This window comes from Equus przewalskii, chromosome 26, assembly GCF_037783145.1.
Source record: "Equus przewalskii isolate Varuska chromosome 26, EquPr2, whole genome shotgun sequence".
Lineage (NCBI taxonomy): Eukaryota > Metazoa > Chordata > Mammalia > Perissodactyla > Equidae > Equus > Equus przewalskii.
The window spans coordinates 37,517,245-37,532,764 of NC_091856.1; the positions used below are offsets into that span (position 1 = coordinate 37,517,245).

Genomic DNA, 15,520 nt, shown 5'->3' on the forward strand with positions numbered 1-15,520 from the left:
AGTGAGGCTCACGCTCCAGCACCTGGAGGCATATGGCTCACAGGCTGGGCTTCCACCTGGGGCTTTCTCTGGATGCATGCACACTCACGTGCGCACACTTCTATATACAGCGCGTGCAGAAAATAGACTTATTTGTACCAGCTCTGGCCTAGAAGGTAACAAGGTTTCTAAACATCTAAGGTATCAAAAAACTAAGCTAAAAAAAACCAAGAAAACAGAGACTTAGGTTAAAATGGGAAACAGAGGCAGGGAAAAGGCAGGAGCACGCCGGAGCGGCCCCTGCAGCACAGCGCTGCCCTAACCCGCGCCGTCCCATCTCAGGGCTGAGGGTGCACAGGACGCTCTGCGGCCGTCCTCTCAGGGAGCTGCAAACGGACACGAGTGGCCACAGGACGCACGGACCAGGCCGACGCAGACCGAGGGCCGGGGAGCACGGCACATGGTTCTCCGGAAGAACCCAGGAGGAGGGGCTCCCCGCTCTGGCTGGGATACTGGTGTCGGGGGCACCTGCTGTCCACACCATTGTGGGGACGCTGGGAAGCGGCTCCCTGCCCTACTTACCTCATCCACGGTTCCAGCCATCAGGATGAATTCCTTCGTGATGATTTCCACCATCTCCCGAACCTGGAGAAGAGAGCACGGAGACAAAGCGTAACGTGAGCCCAGCCGCCTGTGCCTCCAGCTCACGCAGTGAAACGCCCTGCCCTCAAAGAGCAGCTTCCTGCTCTGAGCCCTGGCCTGCGGCCCTGCCTCACCTGTCTGGGGTCGGCACTGGCGTGAATGCACAGGAGGCCCGTGTCCTCGTAGCTGTGGTGGTAGGAGGTTGCGTTGTACATCCAGTGGTGCCTGTGGGGAACACAGAGAAAGGGACACCCGGAAGGTGGCGTCACAGTCCAAAAGCATCCTCGGGGACAGCCAGGTGAGAAGCATCCAGCCCACCTGTTGAGCACGTTGAGGTAGAGCCTGGTAAACATGCCCTTGCCGGGCCCGCCGGCCGAGAAGGAGCCGCCACCTCCCATCATCATGTTCAGCACGGCGAAGGGGATGAAGTCTCCCTCCTGCGAGAGACGGGAGGGCAGACTCAGCCGGGAGAGGAGTCTCTCGGCCCAGCACGGCTCTGGCCCAGCCGGGACTTACCAGGAAGGAGCAGCTCTCCAACCCTATCATGATGTGCGTGAGCTCGGGGAACGGGGCAGGGCCCAGGCTGACGTTGGACATATCTCTCTCTAGCTGTAACCAAGAAGAACGATCGAGTGTACCCACGTGAAAAACCACCAGACCTCGCAAACTTCTCAGGTCATGTCATCTTTTTTTTTTTTTTTGAGGAAGATTAGCCCTGAGCTAAATCTGCTGCCAATCCTCCTGTTTTTGCCGAGGAAGACTGGCCCTGAGCTAACATCCGTGCCCATCTCCCTCTACTTTATGTGGGACGCCCGCCACAGCGTGGCTTGACAAGTGGTGCCATGTCCACACCCGGGATCCGAACCGGTGAACCCAACTGCTGAAGCAGAACGTATGAACTTGACCGCTGCGCCACTAGCTGGCCCCAGGTCAGGTCATCTTAAAAACGGTTCTACAGAAATCATACACAAACTCCGCCAGAGGCAGGAACTACCATTAACCCTCCACCAAAGCTAAACTCAGTCCTAGCCAGCTCTCAGCTCAGACACGGAACACGCGTCATGCTGCGACTAGGGCGTGCCTTAGGGTGAAGCCGCGGATGCATCAACGCTAATGCCGCAGACCGTGGGTAAGAACATGCCCAAAACACAAGTCAGAGAAGGCGGCTGTCACGCAAGGTCACAGATCTCTCCCGCACGGCTTTACCTTGACGATCCCCCCAGTGTACTGTGCTACGGATCTATCCACGTCCACGGCCTTCCCACTTCCCCAGGCCGGGCGGGTTCCCAGGAGGTACTTTCTGGCGCATTCCACCAGGTGGCTGTGCTCCACCCCCACCGCAGCCAGCACCATGCGGTCTGGTGTGTAGTAGTTTCTCAGGTAGGAATGAAGTACTTCTCGATCAATCTTGGCGACATTTTCTGTGGGGCAGAAACGGTGGAGGCCCACTGTGTTCCCCCTGTAAGCAGCCTAACAAAGGAAGCAGAAAGAAGCATGAGTGACAAAGGGACATAAGTCTCCTCAAGCGAGCTGGGCCCACCGTGCCCCGCCAGGCTCAGGAGAAGCCCGCCAGCAGCTTATTTTAGCTGTGGTTTGGTGGCAGCAGCTTTGTTTATGAAAATAATAAAATCTACCTCTCCAGTATGAAAAACCATAAAATTATAAAACAAAAGGCTCGTTATAAAAATAGAGTGGTAAAGATCCTGTTACTGTAAGAACTAAAAACTTAAAAGCTTGCTGCAAAAATAGCAGATTCAGAAATTAGACATGTTCTGTCAACACCCGTAACCTGTGAGGGTGACATCAGGCAGGCAAACGACCCCTCCCTACCGCCCCGGGTCAGCAGGGCCACCACTGTGGATGTGGGGCATCTGCGAGTTTTCTACTTTACCTCGTGAATCATCTCTGTGAGAAGCGGTTCTGGGTCAGGGCGCATATTGAGGTCCTCCAGCTCAAACTGGACAGCCATTCGAGTCATCTCAAGTTCTTCATCTGCAAAGAACCCAAAGACAAGGCTCAGACCGCATGGGCGAGGACGGGGACCACACCAAGCCTGAGTCGCCGGGCAGGCCAAGTGTGGCCGGTCGGTGGATGTCGGCAGCTCCTCGGCCTTCGTCTGGGGCAGCCCTGGGCATGCTTGGTGAGGAAGGGGGAGAGCGCTGTGCGGGCAGGGGCCTGGAGGGCTCGGGCCTCATCCACTCTGCCACGAAGCAGCCACCTGCACCTGCTCTGAGCCTCGGCTCCCTCCCGTAAGAAGCACTCAGGTCCCTGACCTGTCTGTCCCAGCATGTTGCTATGAGGATAGAATGACACTGCATGGGAAGTTGCTTGGAAAGCAGATGCACAGACCAATGGCAGGTATGCCATTTCATCAGCAAGCTGGAACAGGTACCAGAAAGATCTCAACCTGGAACTGCAGCTTGGAATGCCAAGGCCAGGCTGCTACGACACAGAGCTGGGTTAGACCCACCAGAACAGTCAGCGTGGCCCTCTCTGCCAGCCGCTCCTGCCAGGGAGCTCACAGTCCTGCCACTTGCAAGGCCGAGAAAGGGACTGGAGAAAGGATGTGGAGAGTTTTAGTAGCATGTCAGTCATGGTGTTTAAAGACAGTCTGAGATGCCTTTCTGCAATGCAAGACCCAATTTCACTAAAAGCATAAAAGGGTACAGGGAGACGTGTCAAACTGTAAGCATCAAGGACTTTTCCAACCGTCTGCATTATTTCCAAAGAAATCACGCTAACTGTCACTGTAGGGGAGCCCAAGGGCTCCACTAGTACAGGGCTGTCCCCAGGGGTAGTGCTTCAGCACACCTCCCACGATCCCAGCCCCTCAAGCAGCCCAATGCTCACCTGTTAGCCTGGGGTGCAGGACCACGTCAGCTAGCAAGCCAACCACCGTGTCCAGGCCTTTAGAATCAGCAGACACAGCATACATGGTGGTGTCTCTGGAAGAAACCGGACACAATGCCGGGCACTGAGGACACAACAGGTGGACGCCGGTGGGGATTTTCATCATCCTGTGCCGAGGATCAGCACACACTCGGTGCCTTTCCTTTTTCCCATCTAACAGTGTAAAGTCCCAGCAGGCAGGAACCACAGCTGCAAGGAGGCTGAGCACTGGGGTGGAAGACTCGCCCAATCAAAGTGGGAGAGAGCCACTTCTGAGAGGGTTCACAAGCACTGGCTCCCTCCATAGTGAACCGCTTCCTCCTGTGCCTTCTGAGCGTCTGCTGTACAAGCTGGGACCGTGCCTGGCTTAGATGGCTGGGGGACAGAGACTGTAGCATGAGCTCATGGCACGAGGCACTGAGATCAGACGTGCACACCAAGTCAGCCAGGGAAGGCACAGCGTGACGACCACAGACCATGAGATGGAGCAGTCAGACAGGACACCGTGCAGAACAGACACAACTGCCATGCAGACAAGACTGAGCCCCCAGGGGGACAGGGCCACCAGTGCCTTCGCAGAGGCACATGGCAGAGCAATAGGAACAAAAGCCTGAGCTGATCGTTGGTGGGCTATGCTGGGGTCAGGACACCAGCCTACCAGACCAGAAGGAGTTCCCTGGGGAGATGGAGGAAGAGACTTGAGGCAAAAACAAGGAGGATCTAACACAAGGCAATGAGTGTGGACTGCATTCACAGGCAGCTGGGAGCTGGAGGTTTCTGAATAGACCATTTTTGAAAATATGAATATACTACCTTCCTCCTAACTCTAATTCTTGGCATTTAAGCTATCTTTTACGTGTAATTTTTTTAGCATTCACGGTTAAATAATCAACTGCTTAAAAAAGTGTGATCTTTGTCCTCCCTCCCCCTATTGCCCTGAACAGAGCTTTGTGGCTGCGCCCCACACCAGGCAGACAACCACCACCTGCCCTTGTCCACAGCACCCCATGCCATCTGCACTCCAGTTGTACACTGGACTCCTCCCCGTCTCCAAATGGACCACCGCCTCTTCCAGGCTGAGCCTTGAACATGCCACTCCCAGCTGCCTCCTCCCTTCACTTTCCTGGCAAACTTGGTCAAGAACCAGCCTCAAAGTCAAGTTGCCTGTCATTCCTCTCCTGACCCCAGACCACGCTCCCACTACCCTTGGTTCCTGGCTCTTGTATCCATTACCTGTGGTGCAGCCCTCTGCCCGATCTGTGAGCATCTTGGGGACAGGGCCTGCTCTGCAGCCCAGTGCCCAGTCAGCAGCCTGGCTCAAATGACAGGGTAAGCAGCCTTCCGGGAACTTCGAGGCCTAGGAAGCATGCTCCTCTGTGTGAGTGTTGCCACCTGTGTGTTCTGGCGCTCCAATTCTCCACCCAACTCTCTCCCAGGCCCGGGCTCACTTCTCACCATGAACCTCCACAGCCTCTCCGCTGGGAGGGGCTCACTGGGACTCTGACCAAGGACCAGAACGACAGTGCTACGTGGACGCACAGGAAGCCTACATGAAAAAGCCGCGTACCTCGAGGTCTGGCAGTCACAAATACCTCCATGCTTTTCCAGGGTGAGCAAGATTTCATCCTTGCTGCCAAATCGGTCAGTAGACTAGCAAAGAAAAATAAGAAAATCTAAATAAGTAATCTAAAACTACCCCTGAAACACAATTTTTAAGAAGAAAATTTAGTTTTGCTTTCAAAACACATGAAATCAAATTATCTTTTATCAGTATTAACTTGGCAACTTAATCATCTATTAAAATAACCACTCTGAAATAGCAAAACTCAATAGATTATTCCTAAGTATAGTCTCAAAAATCACAAATTGGACACTGACCGAAAATGCCAATTTTTCCAAAAAGTGAGCAATTCCACTAAGATATTTTGCTTCATATCTTGATCCTGAATTAATAAGAACTGGCAATAAAAAGAAAAATCGACAGATTAAATCAGATGTTCAAAAGGGGAATTTAATCAAGAGAAACTTTTTAAAATCACGACAACGACTAAACAGCCAGATTTAACTGTACGAAGGTGATGGGTCCGTTCGGTACCTTGCTTACGATGACGGTTTCACAGCTACGTACGTATGCCAACATTTACGGAATAGTATGTGTTATATTTGTGCTGGACAATTTTTAGAATTACAGAAAGGTAGAAAAAGGAAAAAAACCCACTGTCCATATTCTGAGTTCTGAATTTTCAGATTTTACGCTATGCTTTTTCACTCAGGATTCAATTCATAAGTGACGTACTAACTACAACTGGCAGTGAACCGAGGCACGTGCGTGTGTGACAGCAACGGGACGGCCCACAACACTACCCACGGCACTTACTTCCTACCGTGCAAAACTGTCCAAACTTATTTTGGGACGCCACGCGAAGCCCATTATCCAGTGTGGTAATTTTGGTTTCAAACTTTTCCTGTCCATCGACTGTAGCAAACACGGGCGTGGGGACTCCGGGTAAGGGCGAAGAGAGGGGGATGCTGGGATAGGCACCGCCACTACTGAACTGTCTGCAGGCAGGGGCTCCGAACCTGAAGGAGAGGAAGCGGCCCAGTTACAACAGACTGGGAACAGTGGCACCCGCAGTGACCACTCAGGCGCAGTCGTGTTCTGTCTGCATTAAAAGTCAACACTGGGGCTGGCCCGGCAGCATAGTGGTTAAGTTTGTGTGCTCTGCTTCAGCGGCCCAGGGTTCGCAGGTTCAGATCCGTGGCGTGGACCTAGCACCGCTCGTCAAGCCATGCTGTGGGGGCATCCCACATGAAACAGAGGAAGACTGGCACAGAAGGTGGTTCAGGGCCCGTCTTCCTCACCCCCCCTAAAAGTCAACATCTCCCCCTCTGACAGTGTTTCCTCCTCCACAAAGCCCTAGTGCACAGCTGCATATTCTACTGGTAGGGCTTCCTAGTTCTTCCGCGTGAGCTGCGGCCACAGCATAGCTACTGCCAGATGGGTGGTGTGGCTCTGAGCCTAGGGAACAGAACCCTGGCCACTGAAGCGGAGCATGCGTAACTTTAACCACTAGACCATCACAGCTGACTCAACATCTCTCCTTCTAAAGGATTTGTTTCTACACGCCTCGAGAAGCACAGAGGAGCGATCAAGAGCACCACTGCTGGGTACAAATCCTGCTCAGCCCAGGGACGTGCAGCCAGCTGGTTCAGTTCTTTGGGCCTTAACTGCACCTCTGTAAACAGGCAGGAATAACAGCCCTCGCTCTGAGCGGGGCTGGGGGCTAAGGCAGCCCCTACAGACAGCACCGAGCACAGCCCTGCCCTTCAACAGCCACCCTGCAGTCTACAAAGCAGCCACACCCCTGATCTGGCCCGGAGGGCACTGCACGTTTGGTGTCCAATGCCCTCTCCAAATTCATCTCCTAACCCCGTTCCCCTTGCCCACTGCGGGTTCCCGTCAGTGGCCTGCTCCCACTCCTGGAACACACTCGGCTCTTCATCCCCAAAGTTTCTGTCTCACTGTTCCAGCCTGCCCTGCTCTCATCCTTCACCTCTTGACTTAAGTGTCCCCTCCTCAGAGAGGCTACCCTCCTCCTTCTCCCTGAAGTTAGTCTCTCCTGTCACGTTCTACCACCGAACGCTGCCCTTTACTCCACAGCAACCACACGATCGCTGATACTTTGTGCTCGCTGCCGTCTGTGTCCACTGCCTGGGGGCAGCAACGGCGTCTCTGTTCCCGCCGCGTCCCTGCGCCTGACGCAGCGCTTGTAATACAAAGAGCGGTCAACAGCTACCTGTTGCTGAGCGCTGCGCCACTGTGGGAAAAGCCAGACACCAAGAGGCGAGGGGACAGCGCAGGGCAGTCAAGGGCACGGCTTTGGCGCCGGCAGAGTCCTGGCTCTGGGCTCTAAAGGCGCGGCCTCCTAAGGGGCAGCGGCAGGAAGGAGCCGAGGCGGGAAGACACGTGGCCTCGGACGAGCCCCGTGGGCCCGGGAGGACAGGGCGGGAGAGAGCCCGGCAACTGAGGAGAGAAGAAGCGGACGGGCCTCGAGGCCCGGGGCGCCAGGCGGGCAGGCGCCCCCGTCGCCCCCGGGGACCAGGCCGGGTCCCACAGCCCGACCCCCCGGTGCCGCCGTCCAGGCGTGGACAAAGCAAGGGCAGAGCTCCCGAGAGACGCGGGTCACGCCGGCCCCCGGCCCGCCCTCGCTCACCTCAGCCGCGCGCCGCCCCAGGAGCCCGGGCCCCTCAGCAGCCGCGTTGCCGCCAGCACCACGGCCGCCATCTTGGGTCCCCGCCCACCACTTCTGTCGTCATTTCCGGGCGCCCCCCCGGCGCCCCGCCCCCCAGACCGGCGTGCGGGCGCGCACTTCCGGCGCCCGGAGCGGAAGCCGAGACGAAGGGCTCGCAGCGGCGGCCGAGTGGCGGGCGATCGGGTGGGCTACTCAGGCCGCGGCCGGGGCGGAGCCGGGGCCATGGGGCCGCCGCTGGCGGGCTAGGGAGGGCGGGCGCCGCCGGGCCCGCGGCGATGGCGGGTTACGCGCGCCGCCCTGGGGTCCCCCCGCTGTCCCGGGCCCGGAGCCTCGTCATTCCGGACGGTGAGCGGCGGCGGCCGGCCGGGCGGGGCGGGGCGGGGCGGGCCGGACGGGCAGGGCAGGGCCGGGTCCCGCGGCCGGGCGGCCGGGCCGAGGTCCAGGCGAGGCGGCCCGGCGCGCGGTGAGTCGCCCCTGTCTATTACAGCTCCAGCGTTCTCTGAGCGCCGGTCCTGTCTCCCCCAGCTAGACTGTGAGCGCCCCCGTGGCAGGGACCCGGACTCCCACTTCTTCGGCATTCGGCCGACGTTTATGTGCTATGTACCCAGTCCGGTGCTAGCTTCCGTGGGAGACACAGGTGAGAGACAAGCCGCAGGGACCCGGGTGCCGGCACCACCTGTAGGTACCTCTTCTGTGGCCTTAACTCACCCCTTGACCCGGCGGTGAGCGCCGGGCGCCAATGTGTGCTGGGCACTGGGAAGACAGAGGTGGAGAGCGTCCCGCCCGCTAGGAGCTCACAGTCTGGTCTTAGGGAGACTCTCACCCCGAAAGACAGTTCCAGTATAGGATGATAGGTGCCGGAATAGAGGTATGCCCAGTGGGAGCACAGGAAACCTCCTCCTTCCAGGTGGTGGGGAGGAGGGCAAGGGAGCCTTCATTCAGTAGGCAGTGACTGGAAACAGCTGGAGCAATCCTCCGGTCACTGCAGCTGGGCAGGGCCAGCTTTGGTTCATCCTCATTCTCCCGGATCAGCTGCATCCAGGGTGTGCAGCGAGTGGTTAGCTGTCTGTGTCAGGGTCTGAGAGGCTCACGGCAACCCATGAGGGCATTCGGGTATCACAAGGCAGAGGAGGACGAGCACTGCCCCCCTGGGCATCCAGATCCCTGGGAGCTTTTTCGGAGTGAGAGATACCAGGGCCCTTGGAAGTCAGACCATTTCCAGGGGCAGGAGCCAGGGCTTGTGTTCTAGAAGTTCCAAGGCTATGAGAACCAACGCAATAGAGACCCCATGTCGGAAAACCTCTTGGCCATGAAGGCTTCCCGTGATCAGGGTGAGGTGACAATGTCTCTTCACAGATTTTGGCTATGGAAAGGGGAAGTGTACTAAGCAAGGTCCATCGGGAGCCCAGGAGACACATTTTGGAGGTAGAGTAGTTCAGTAATCTTTTTTTTTTCTTTCTGTCCTACACTCAGTGCCGGGCGCATGCCTGGTGGTGGGGCTGTCAGTTTGACAGCATATAACTGGTGTACCTGGAGCCTGAAAGAGCAGGTGGGGGTAGAATCCCACGGACTCGATCTTGACCCTGGGGGAGAAGGAAGAAGAGCACAAAGACCAGAGAACCTGAGACGTGAGGGACAGCAGAGAAGCAGGAAGTCACACCTGAGGGGTCTGAGGGGACAGCAGGAGCTGGGAGTACAGGAGCCAACTTTACACGAGGTTGGCTCCTGGGCTCAGCTCCCTGGGGGGCCGCAAGGGTGACAGTGTGGCCCGTTAGGTACTGGGAGAGCAAGAAGGAAGTGAGAAAGAGAAGGGAGTGGTGGACGGGCGCGTGGGGAAGAGGGTGGAGGGAGAGCAGTGATTCTCGACCTGGCTGCACTTCTGGAGCCCTGACAGCCCCCAGTGCACGCTGCGCCAGTCGGCCTGTCAGCCTGCACGGGAGCCGAGGCAGGTGGGAGTCAGCCAGATGCCCAGGTGGTCCCCATGGGCAGCAAGGTGGGGGGACCGAGGGGTGGGGAATGGGAAGGATTGTCGAGAATGCAGAAGCAGATCTGGCTTATTGGCCAGCTTTCCTGTTCACTGGTCTCTCTCAGTTCTGGTGGAACGACGAGGTGGCTTTGTCAATTTTAGACATGGTCGTGTTTTGGAAAGAGAGACGAATAGGAAAGTTCCCTTTTAACGACTTTTGCAGGACTTTTTGCATTTATCTGTTGTTATTTCAGATGATAAACTTGAAGATCTGGAAGAGGCAAATCCATTCTCCTTTAAAGAGTTTCTGAAAGCCAAGAGCCTCGGCCTGTCGAAGGAGGACACGACCGACAGCAGAATTTATGCAAAGGTAAACCCGAGAAGGAGTCAGAAAGTCCTCCAGAGCATATTTCTTCTGACTTGCAGCCTTCCTTTGGAGGAGATCGTGCGGGAGTTGTGGGGCAGTGCGAGGCAGCTGCTAATGCTAGCGGAGAAATTGTGCAGGGTTAAGAAGCTGTTTGGATCCTTCCTGGCTCTCATCTTTCCTGGTCGACAAGATGAGGCCTTTCTTTGTGTTCCAACGCTGAACATCTAGGAAGAAAGGCCTGCAGTGGCTTCTGGGTCTAAGCCTGGCCTCCTGGTGTTTTCTTTAGGAAGCCCCGAGGCACTCACTGGGACTCGACCGTGACTCCCCAACATCCCAAACGGGGGGTTATGGCCTGGAATATCAGCAGCCGTTCTTCGAAGACCCGACGGGGGCTGGCGACCTTCTCGACGAGGATGAGGATGAGGATGATGGTTGGAACGGGGCCTACCTGCCGTCTGCTGTGGAGCAGAGCCACTCCTCGAGGGTCCTTGCCAGCACGTCGCCCTGCAGCACATATGTCTCCTTTTTCTCCAACCCGTCAGAGCTGGTAGGGCCCGAGTCTCTGCCCCCGTGGACGCTTAGTGACTCCGAGTCTCGCGTCTCTCCAGCGGGGAGCCCCGGCACAGACTTTGCAGCCCACGGAGAGTCTCTGGGAGACAGGCACCTTCGGACGCTGCAGATAAGTTACGAAGCAGTAAGTGAGGGGGGCTGTGCGCCGGTTCCCTGGCAAACAGTTCATGTCTGAGCAGCGTCTCGGAGAAAACCTGGAGCCTTTGTGTCCTTGATGGCCTGGGGTTTGGGCTCCAAGGACAAGACAGTGTGTGTGCGGCACCCTGCTGCAGAGTCTCCATGTGGAGTGCTCTCCCCGGTGCTGACCGATACACTGTGGATGTAACGAATTGAAAAGCGCTGTGCGGGTTTGTAAGGAAGGGCCCGTCAGGCTGTGCTGGAGCAAAGGTGAGCCCCACGAAGAACAGGATCCACTGCAGCTGTCAGTGCAGGAACATCTCGCCAGGTGTTCTGAGTAGAGGAAATTTTTCTTAAACGTTATACTCACCTAAAAAAGAGTTAGAAGGGGTGAGTAAGACTGCAGTCTCTGACCTTAGGCCTGTAAAAAGCAGACACCTTTATTCGTGGTGGTCTCTGTGAGTGGCCTCTAGGTTGACGTGCTGGAATATCTGTTGAGAAGTTCCAGCGGCAACCGCACCAGTGCAGACCCCTTGTGAGCGAGACGCCGAGTTTCTAATGAGGATTTTCTTTCTCTGCAGCTGAAAGATGAAAATTCTAAGCTAAGAAGAAAGCTGACTGAGGTTCAGAGCTTCTCTGAAACTCAAACAGAAATGTATGTAAGCTTTGAGTTAGGATTGCAATTTAAACATCTTCAACATGCAATCAATGTTAAAGCCATCGCGAAGTAATCCGAGTTGAACTGAGTCTGGGTTTTATTGTACGTAAATCCTCAGTATCAAACACGTTTCTTGTGTTCTGTGTAAGTTTATTTTAAACATTAGACCAAAATGGAGCACACCTGACGATAGAGCAGCAGGGCCGTCCCACGGCTCCCCGGTGCCCTTGACCATGAGCCGCTCCGGATCCAGCTCTGAGGTTACCACCTCAGGTCTGTGCCTCACTGAGCTTCCTTCTGAGACAGTGGGCTCTTGTGGTTTTTATCTAATCGATCCCATTAAAATGCCTGTTAGAAGATTCTTAGGGCTAGTCACGTGAGTTATTCATAACTTGGGTTTTTTCTTTAAAAGGGTGAGGACCCTTGAGCGGAAATTAGAAGCAAAAATGATAAAAGAGGAAAGTGACTATCACGATCTGGAATCCGTGGTTCAGCAGGTGGAGCAGAATCTGGAGCTGATGACGGTGGGAGGAGTTTCCTCGTCTGAAGGAGGGGGCGGGCCAAGCTGCTGTCAGGGGTGGAGATTGTGACGTGTTGTGCGGGTCACTCTAAGGTGACCGGAGTCCTGGGCGTTGTTGTTGCCGAGCCCTGCCCTGGGGGCACAGACCGTGGGGGCACAGCTTCTGTGGATGGAGGGCCCTCACAATGGGCTGTGAGCCCCCAGAACGCGGGCCTGCCTGGGGGAGCTGGTGGGCTCCTGGGTGCGGCTGGAAAGGAGGGGCACGTCCTGCTTCCATAGCACCAGGTCAGCCATGCTTTTTTTTTTTTTTTTTTTGCTAACAGAAACGGGCTGTAAAAGCAGAAAATCACGTTATGAAACTGAAACAGGAAGTAAGCTTGCTCCAGGTAATTAGAGCAAAGGTGTTCATTGTTGTCACGTGCATGCAAATTCCAGTAACTTCCAGAAAAGACACAATAGGACCTCTGCTGGGGTTCCTCCCTCCCCCAACAGATGAAGCACCTAAAATCAGGACAGTGTGAGCTCTCCCCTTGGGCCTTAAATGAAGGAAAGAGTTCCGTCCTCCTCGTCCTGTTCTGCTTAACGAGAGACTCGCGGGTTTACTGTTTCTCTGAGATGGCATGTGCACTGCTTCTGTAGGTCGGTGCTGGGGATGGACTGAAGTCAAGGGGCCAGCCCTAGGCCTGTGCCCCTCAGGAGCCCCCAGCTAGGAGAGAGTCCCTGTTGTCACGGCCCCCACCCTCAGTTGCCTCTTCCAAGAGTGCCGTGTTTGCGTGAGTGGGACTGCCTTCTAGCTGCTCTCCTGTTCAGCCGTAAAAGTCCTTAATTGCTCACTGCCCCAGGCGCAGGTCACTAACTTCAAGCGGGAGAACGAAGCCCTGCGGTCGGGCCAGGGCGCCAGCCTGACGGTGGTGAAGCAGAACACTGAGGTGGCCTTGCAGAACCTCCACGTGGTCATGAACAACGCGCACACCTCCATAAAGTGAGTGTGGCCGGGAGCCGGGGGGCCTGGGCACCGTGAGGGCTGAGGCGCAGAGGCCCTCAGCTCTGGGGGGCCTCCCTCAGCAGGGGGTTTCTCGGGGCTCCAGTGGGGAAGTGTGCTCGACGATCCTGTTAACCCAGGGTCACAGCCGTCCTTACCTGGGAGGTGTGAATGTCTACATCAGGCAGGTCTGGGTCCCAGCTCCCTCACCTTCTGAGAAGCGAGTAACGATATTCCCCTCTTGCTCGAAGAGGCCCCTGGTTCGCGCTGGGCATGGGAGGAGCTCCTGGGGACTGGCAGTTGCTGCCTTATTAGTACTCATCATCATCTCCTGCCCCCTGGGCTGGGCTCTGCAAGGACAGCCGTGTCCAGCCACAGCATGAGCACTGGCGGGAATGACGAAGCCCGCTGTCTTTCAGTCGAGTGGGAGAGCCTCCTCAGAGTGAACCCAGGATGTTACAAACCTGGGCTTCCCCTGGAACTGCTTGGCTTTAGCGCTCTGTCACTGCTACTGAAGAGCCGTAGCTGCCCCTGACAGCCACGTTTTCATTTTAGGCAGCTGGTTTCTGGAGCTGAGACCTTGAATCTCGTTGCTGAAATCCTTAAATCTATAGACAGGATTTCTGAAATTAAAGAGGAGGAGGAGTTGTCTTGAGAACCGCGGAGACACTCCAGCTAGCAGCCTGTTTACAGCCTGAGATCACTACTTACCGGATTTTAAAATGCCACTGTGTCTTTAAATGTGCAGCCTTCGCCCGTAGTAAATGTATTTATCATGAGATACTAATTTCATGACCTGAGACAGTATTACTAGCCACCTGCCCTGAGGAGCAGCTCCCGGGCGTGCACGCTGCACCTGTGCTGTCTGTGCAGCCCCCTCTTGTGAACGAACGCCCGCTGCTGTAGAGATTAATGATCTATCGGAAGACATTTTTATAAAAGCTGGCGATTTTTTAAAGTTACTAAACATGAGAACAGCAGTTCTGTAGTAAGTCTTTTCCATTACATTCCAGAATATTAATTGTAAGATAAGTTCGATTGATCATCCTTGACTTCGTAAGTAAGTAGGGAAAAACACTAAGCAAGCCGTGTTTTCAGCGGTTGCCTTGGATGGGGACCTGTGCCTTTCTGCCACCGGTCAGCACCCCTCTGGCCCACAGTCCACTCTGGCAGCCTTCACAGGGGTGGCTCCTGTGGTTGGTGGCCTGAGCATGGACGCCCCCCACGGTGGACACCACTGTCCTCCAGCAGGGACCAAGCTCAGCACAGGCATTCCATGGCATGAAGCCATCTACACACACCTCTCCATGGGCCTGCAGCTTTGAAAACCTGCTTTTGGCTAGAGGGTTTGATACCTGCCTCAAGTGGCATTTTGTACAACGAGGCTTAGACTGGAGGGACGCAGGGTGTGGGCAGAGCCGTCCCAGGTCACCAGGTCTCCGGGTGCCTTTCCACTGCCTTCCCACGTGGGGAGGCGCAACACGCACTGTGTGCCTTTTCGGCTCTTTTCCTGTAGATGTTATTTTTTTAAATAAATTTCCTTTTTCTCTCCTGTTCACATCGACAGCTTTCTTATTTAATAAATTCGAGAATTCATGTGCTCCGTCCCCTTTTTTTCCCCTGACTAAGCCAGTTGTTTATGCTTGAGAATCATGCTGCTGCCCTGTAAGGGCAGGGCACACGTTTGTGCATGTTATAACAGGTGATTTATGCTGATAAATGCAGTGTCAGTCCCCTGGTGCGTGGGGTCAGGGGTAGCCTCAGACCACTCCTGCCGGGGCCTGACCACAGTGACCAGCGCACTGTAAACGTGTGTCATGGAGATTCTTTGAGATTGTGTGGTTGAATTTTCAAAAGACATTTAAACTGCTAGACCCTCTGATCGTAGCTACAGGTTAGCATCTTCCAGAAGTCACCATGAACACGTCCCTTAGCCTACCCCCAGCGCCATCTCATGCCCCTGCCCGTTGGTGGAAAGTGGGTTCTGGGGTCTGTTGTTGAGCAGACTTCACACGGGGCGGTCTGGTAGGAAGGTGCCCAGTGAGGTTCCTCTGAGAGTGTGCACACAACAGCCCGGGGCTGGGGGAGGATGCCTCGGGCACCGCCCTGCGCGGGGGCATAGCATTTTATGGGGATGGGGGACATGCAGGGCAGGTCCCCTCACCCACTGCCCACAGGCCAGGGTGGGCCCCAAGCAGGGCTGCCGCCCAGAGCAACCCTCTAATCGATGTTCACCTGGCCCTGCACTTGAGCCCGCTTCCACTGCAGCCGCAGCGTGGAGGTGCCTGGATGAAGCAAGGAGGGGATGGACACAGGCTGCCCGCACTGTTCTCTTTCTGTGTGTGTTCCAAGTGTTCCACAGCAAAACACTTAAAGATGCGGTTCCTTGGGACTTCCACCTGTTGAGCGACCGTGCAGCAGGTGCCGGGTATTCCAGGAGGTGCTCAGTAAGCACTGGAGGACAGGCAGCCTGGTGGGTCCACAGCCCACCTCACCTTCCCACCCCCCCCAGCCCCCCCCCGGCCTGCCAGACTGCTTCTTGGCCTCCAATCCCACCTTCTCAGCGGAGGGAGGCCC

At 55.8% G+C, this 15,520-nt stretch overlaps 2 protein-coding genes across 13 annotated transcripts in view; one reads left to right on the forward strand and one right to left on the reverse strand.

The window, feature by feature from the left end:
- The window catches only part of PMPCA (peptidase, mitochondrial processing subunit alpha), a 12,925-nt gene extending 5,078 nt beyond the window's left edge, over positions 1 to 7,847 (reverse strand). The window contains exons 1-11 of the mRNA XM_070595327.1: positions 7,725 to 7,847; positions 5,888 to 6,090; positions 5,389 to 5,468; positions 5,078 to 5,160; positions 3,472 to 3,566; positions 2,513 to 2,613; positions 1,828 to 2,091; positions 1,138 to 1,230; positions 940 to 1,058; positions 756 to 846; positions 562 to 624 (exon numbers count right to left, since the gene is read on the reverse strand). Coding sequence (XP_070451428.1) covers positions 562 to 624; positions 756 to 846; positions 940 to 1,058; positions 1,138 to 1,230; positions 1,828 to 2,091; positions 2,513 to 2,613; positions 3,472 to 3,566; positions 5,078 to 5,160; positions 5,389 to 5,468; positions 5,888 to 6,090; positions 7,725 to 7,795 — 1,263 coding nt within the window. The 5' untranslated portion in view covers positions 7,796 to 7,847. The remainder of the gene's footprint in view (positions 1 to 561; positions 625 to 755; positions 847 to 939; positions 1,059 to 1,137; positions 1,231 to 1,827; positions 2,092 to 2,512; positions 2,614 to 3,471; positions 3,567 to 5,077; positions 5,161 to 5,388; positions 5,469 to 5,887; positions 6,091 to 7,724) is intronic.
- On the forward strand, positions 7,822 to 14,539 carry ENTR1 (endosome associated trafficking regulator 1). 12 transcript variants are annotated; one of them, XM_070595338.1, is made up of 10 exons: positions 7,822 to 7,946; positions 8,289 to 8,400; positions 9,120 to 9,188; positions 9,984 to 10,099; positions 10,383 to 10,790; positions 11,365 to 11,438; positions 11,854 to 11,965; positions 12,285 to 12,347; positions 12,804 to 12,943; positions 13,499 to 14,539. In XM_070595338.1, the coding sequence occupies exons 2-10, from the start codon at positions 8,355 to 8,357 to the stop codon at positions 13,596 to 13,598; spliced, it is 1,128 nt and encodes a 375-aa protein (XP_070451439.1). In that variant the 5' UTR covers positions 7,822 to 7,946; positions 8,289 to 8,354; the 3' UTR covers positions 13,599 to 14,539. The 12 variants fall into 12 exon arrangements, with proteins under 12 accessions (XP_070451439.1, XP_070451438.1, XP_070451435.1 ...); XM_070595337.1 differs by having other exon boundaries at positions 7,829 to 7,946; positions 8,251 to 8,400; XM_070595334.1 differs by having other exon boundaries at positions 7,882 to 7,946; positions 8,293 to 8,400.
- Positions 14,540 to 15,520: the final 981 nt, after the last annotated feature.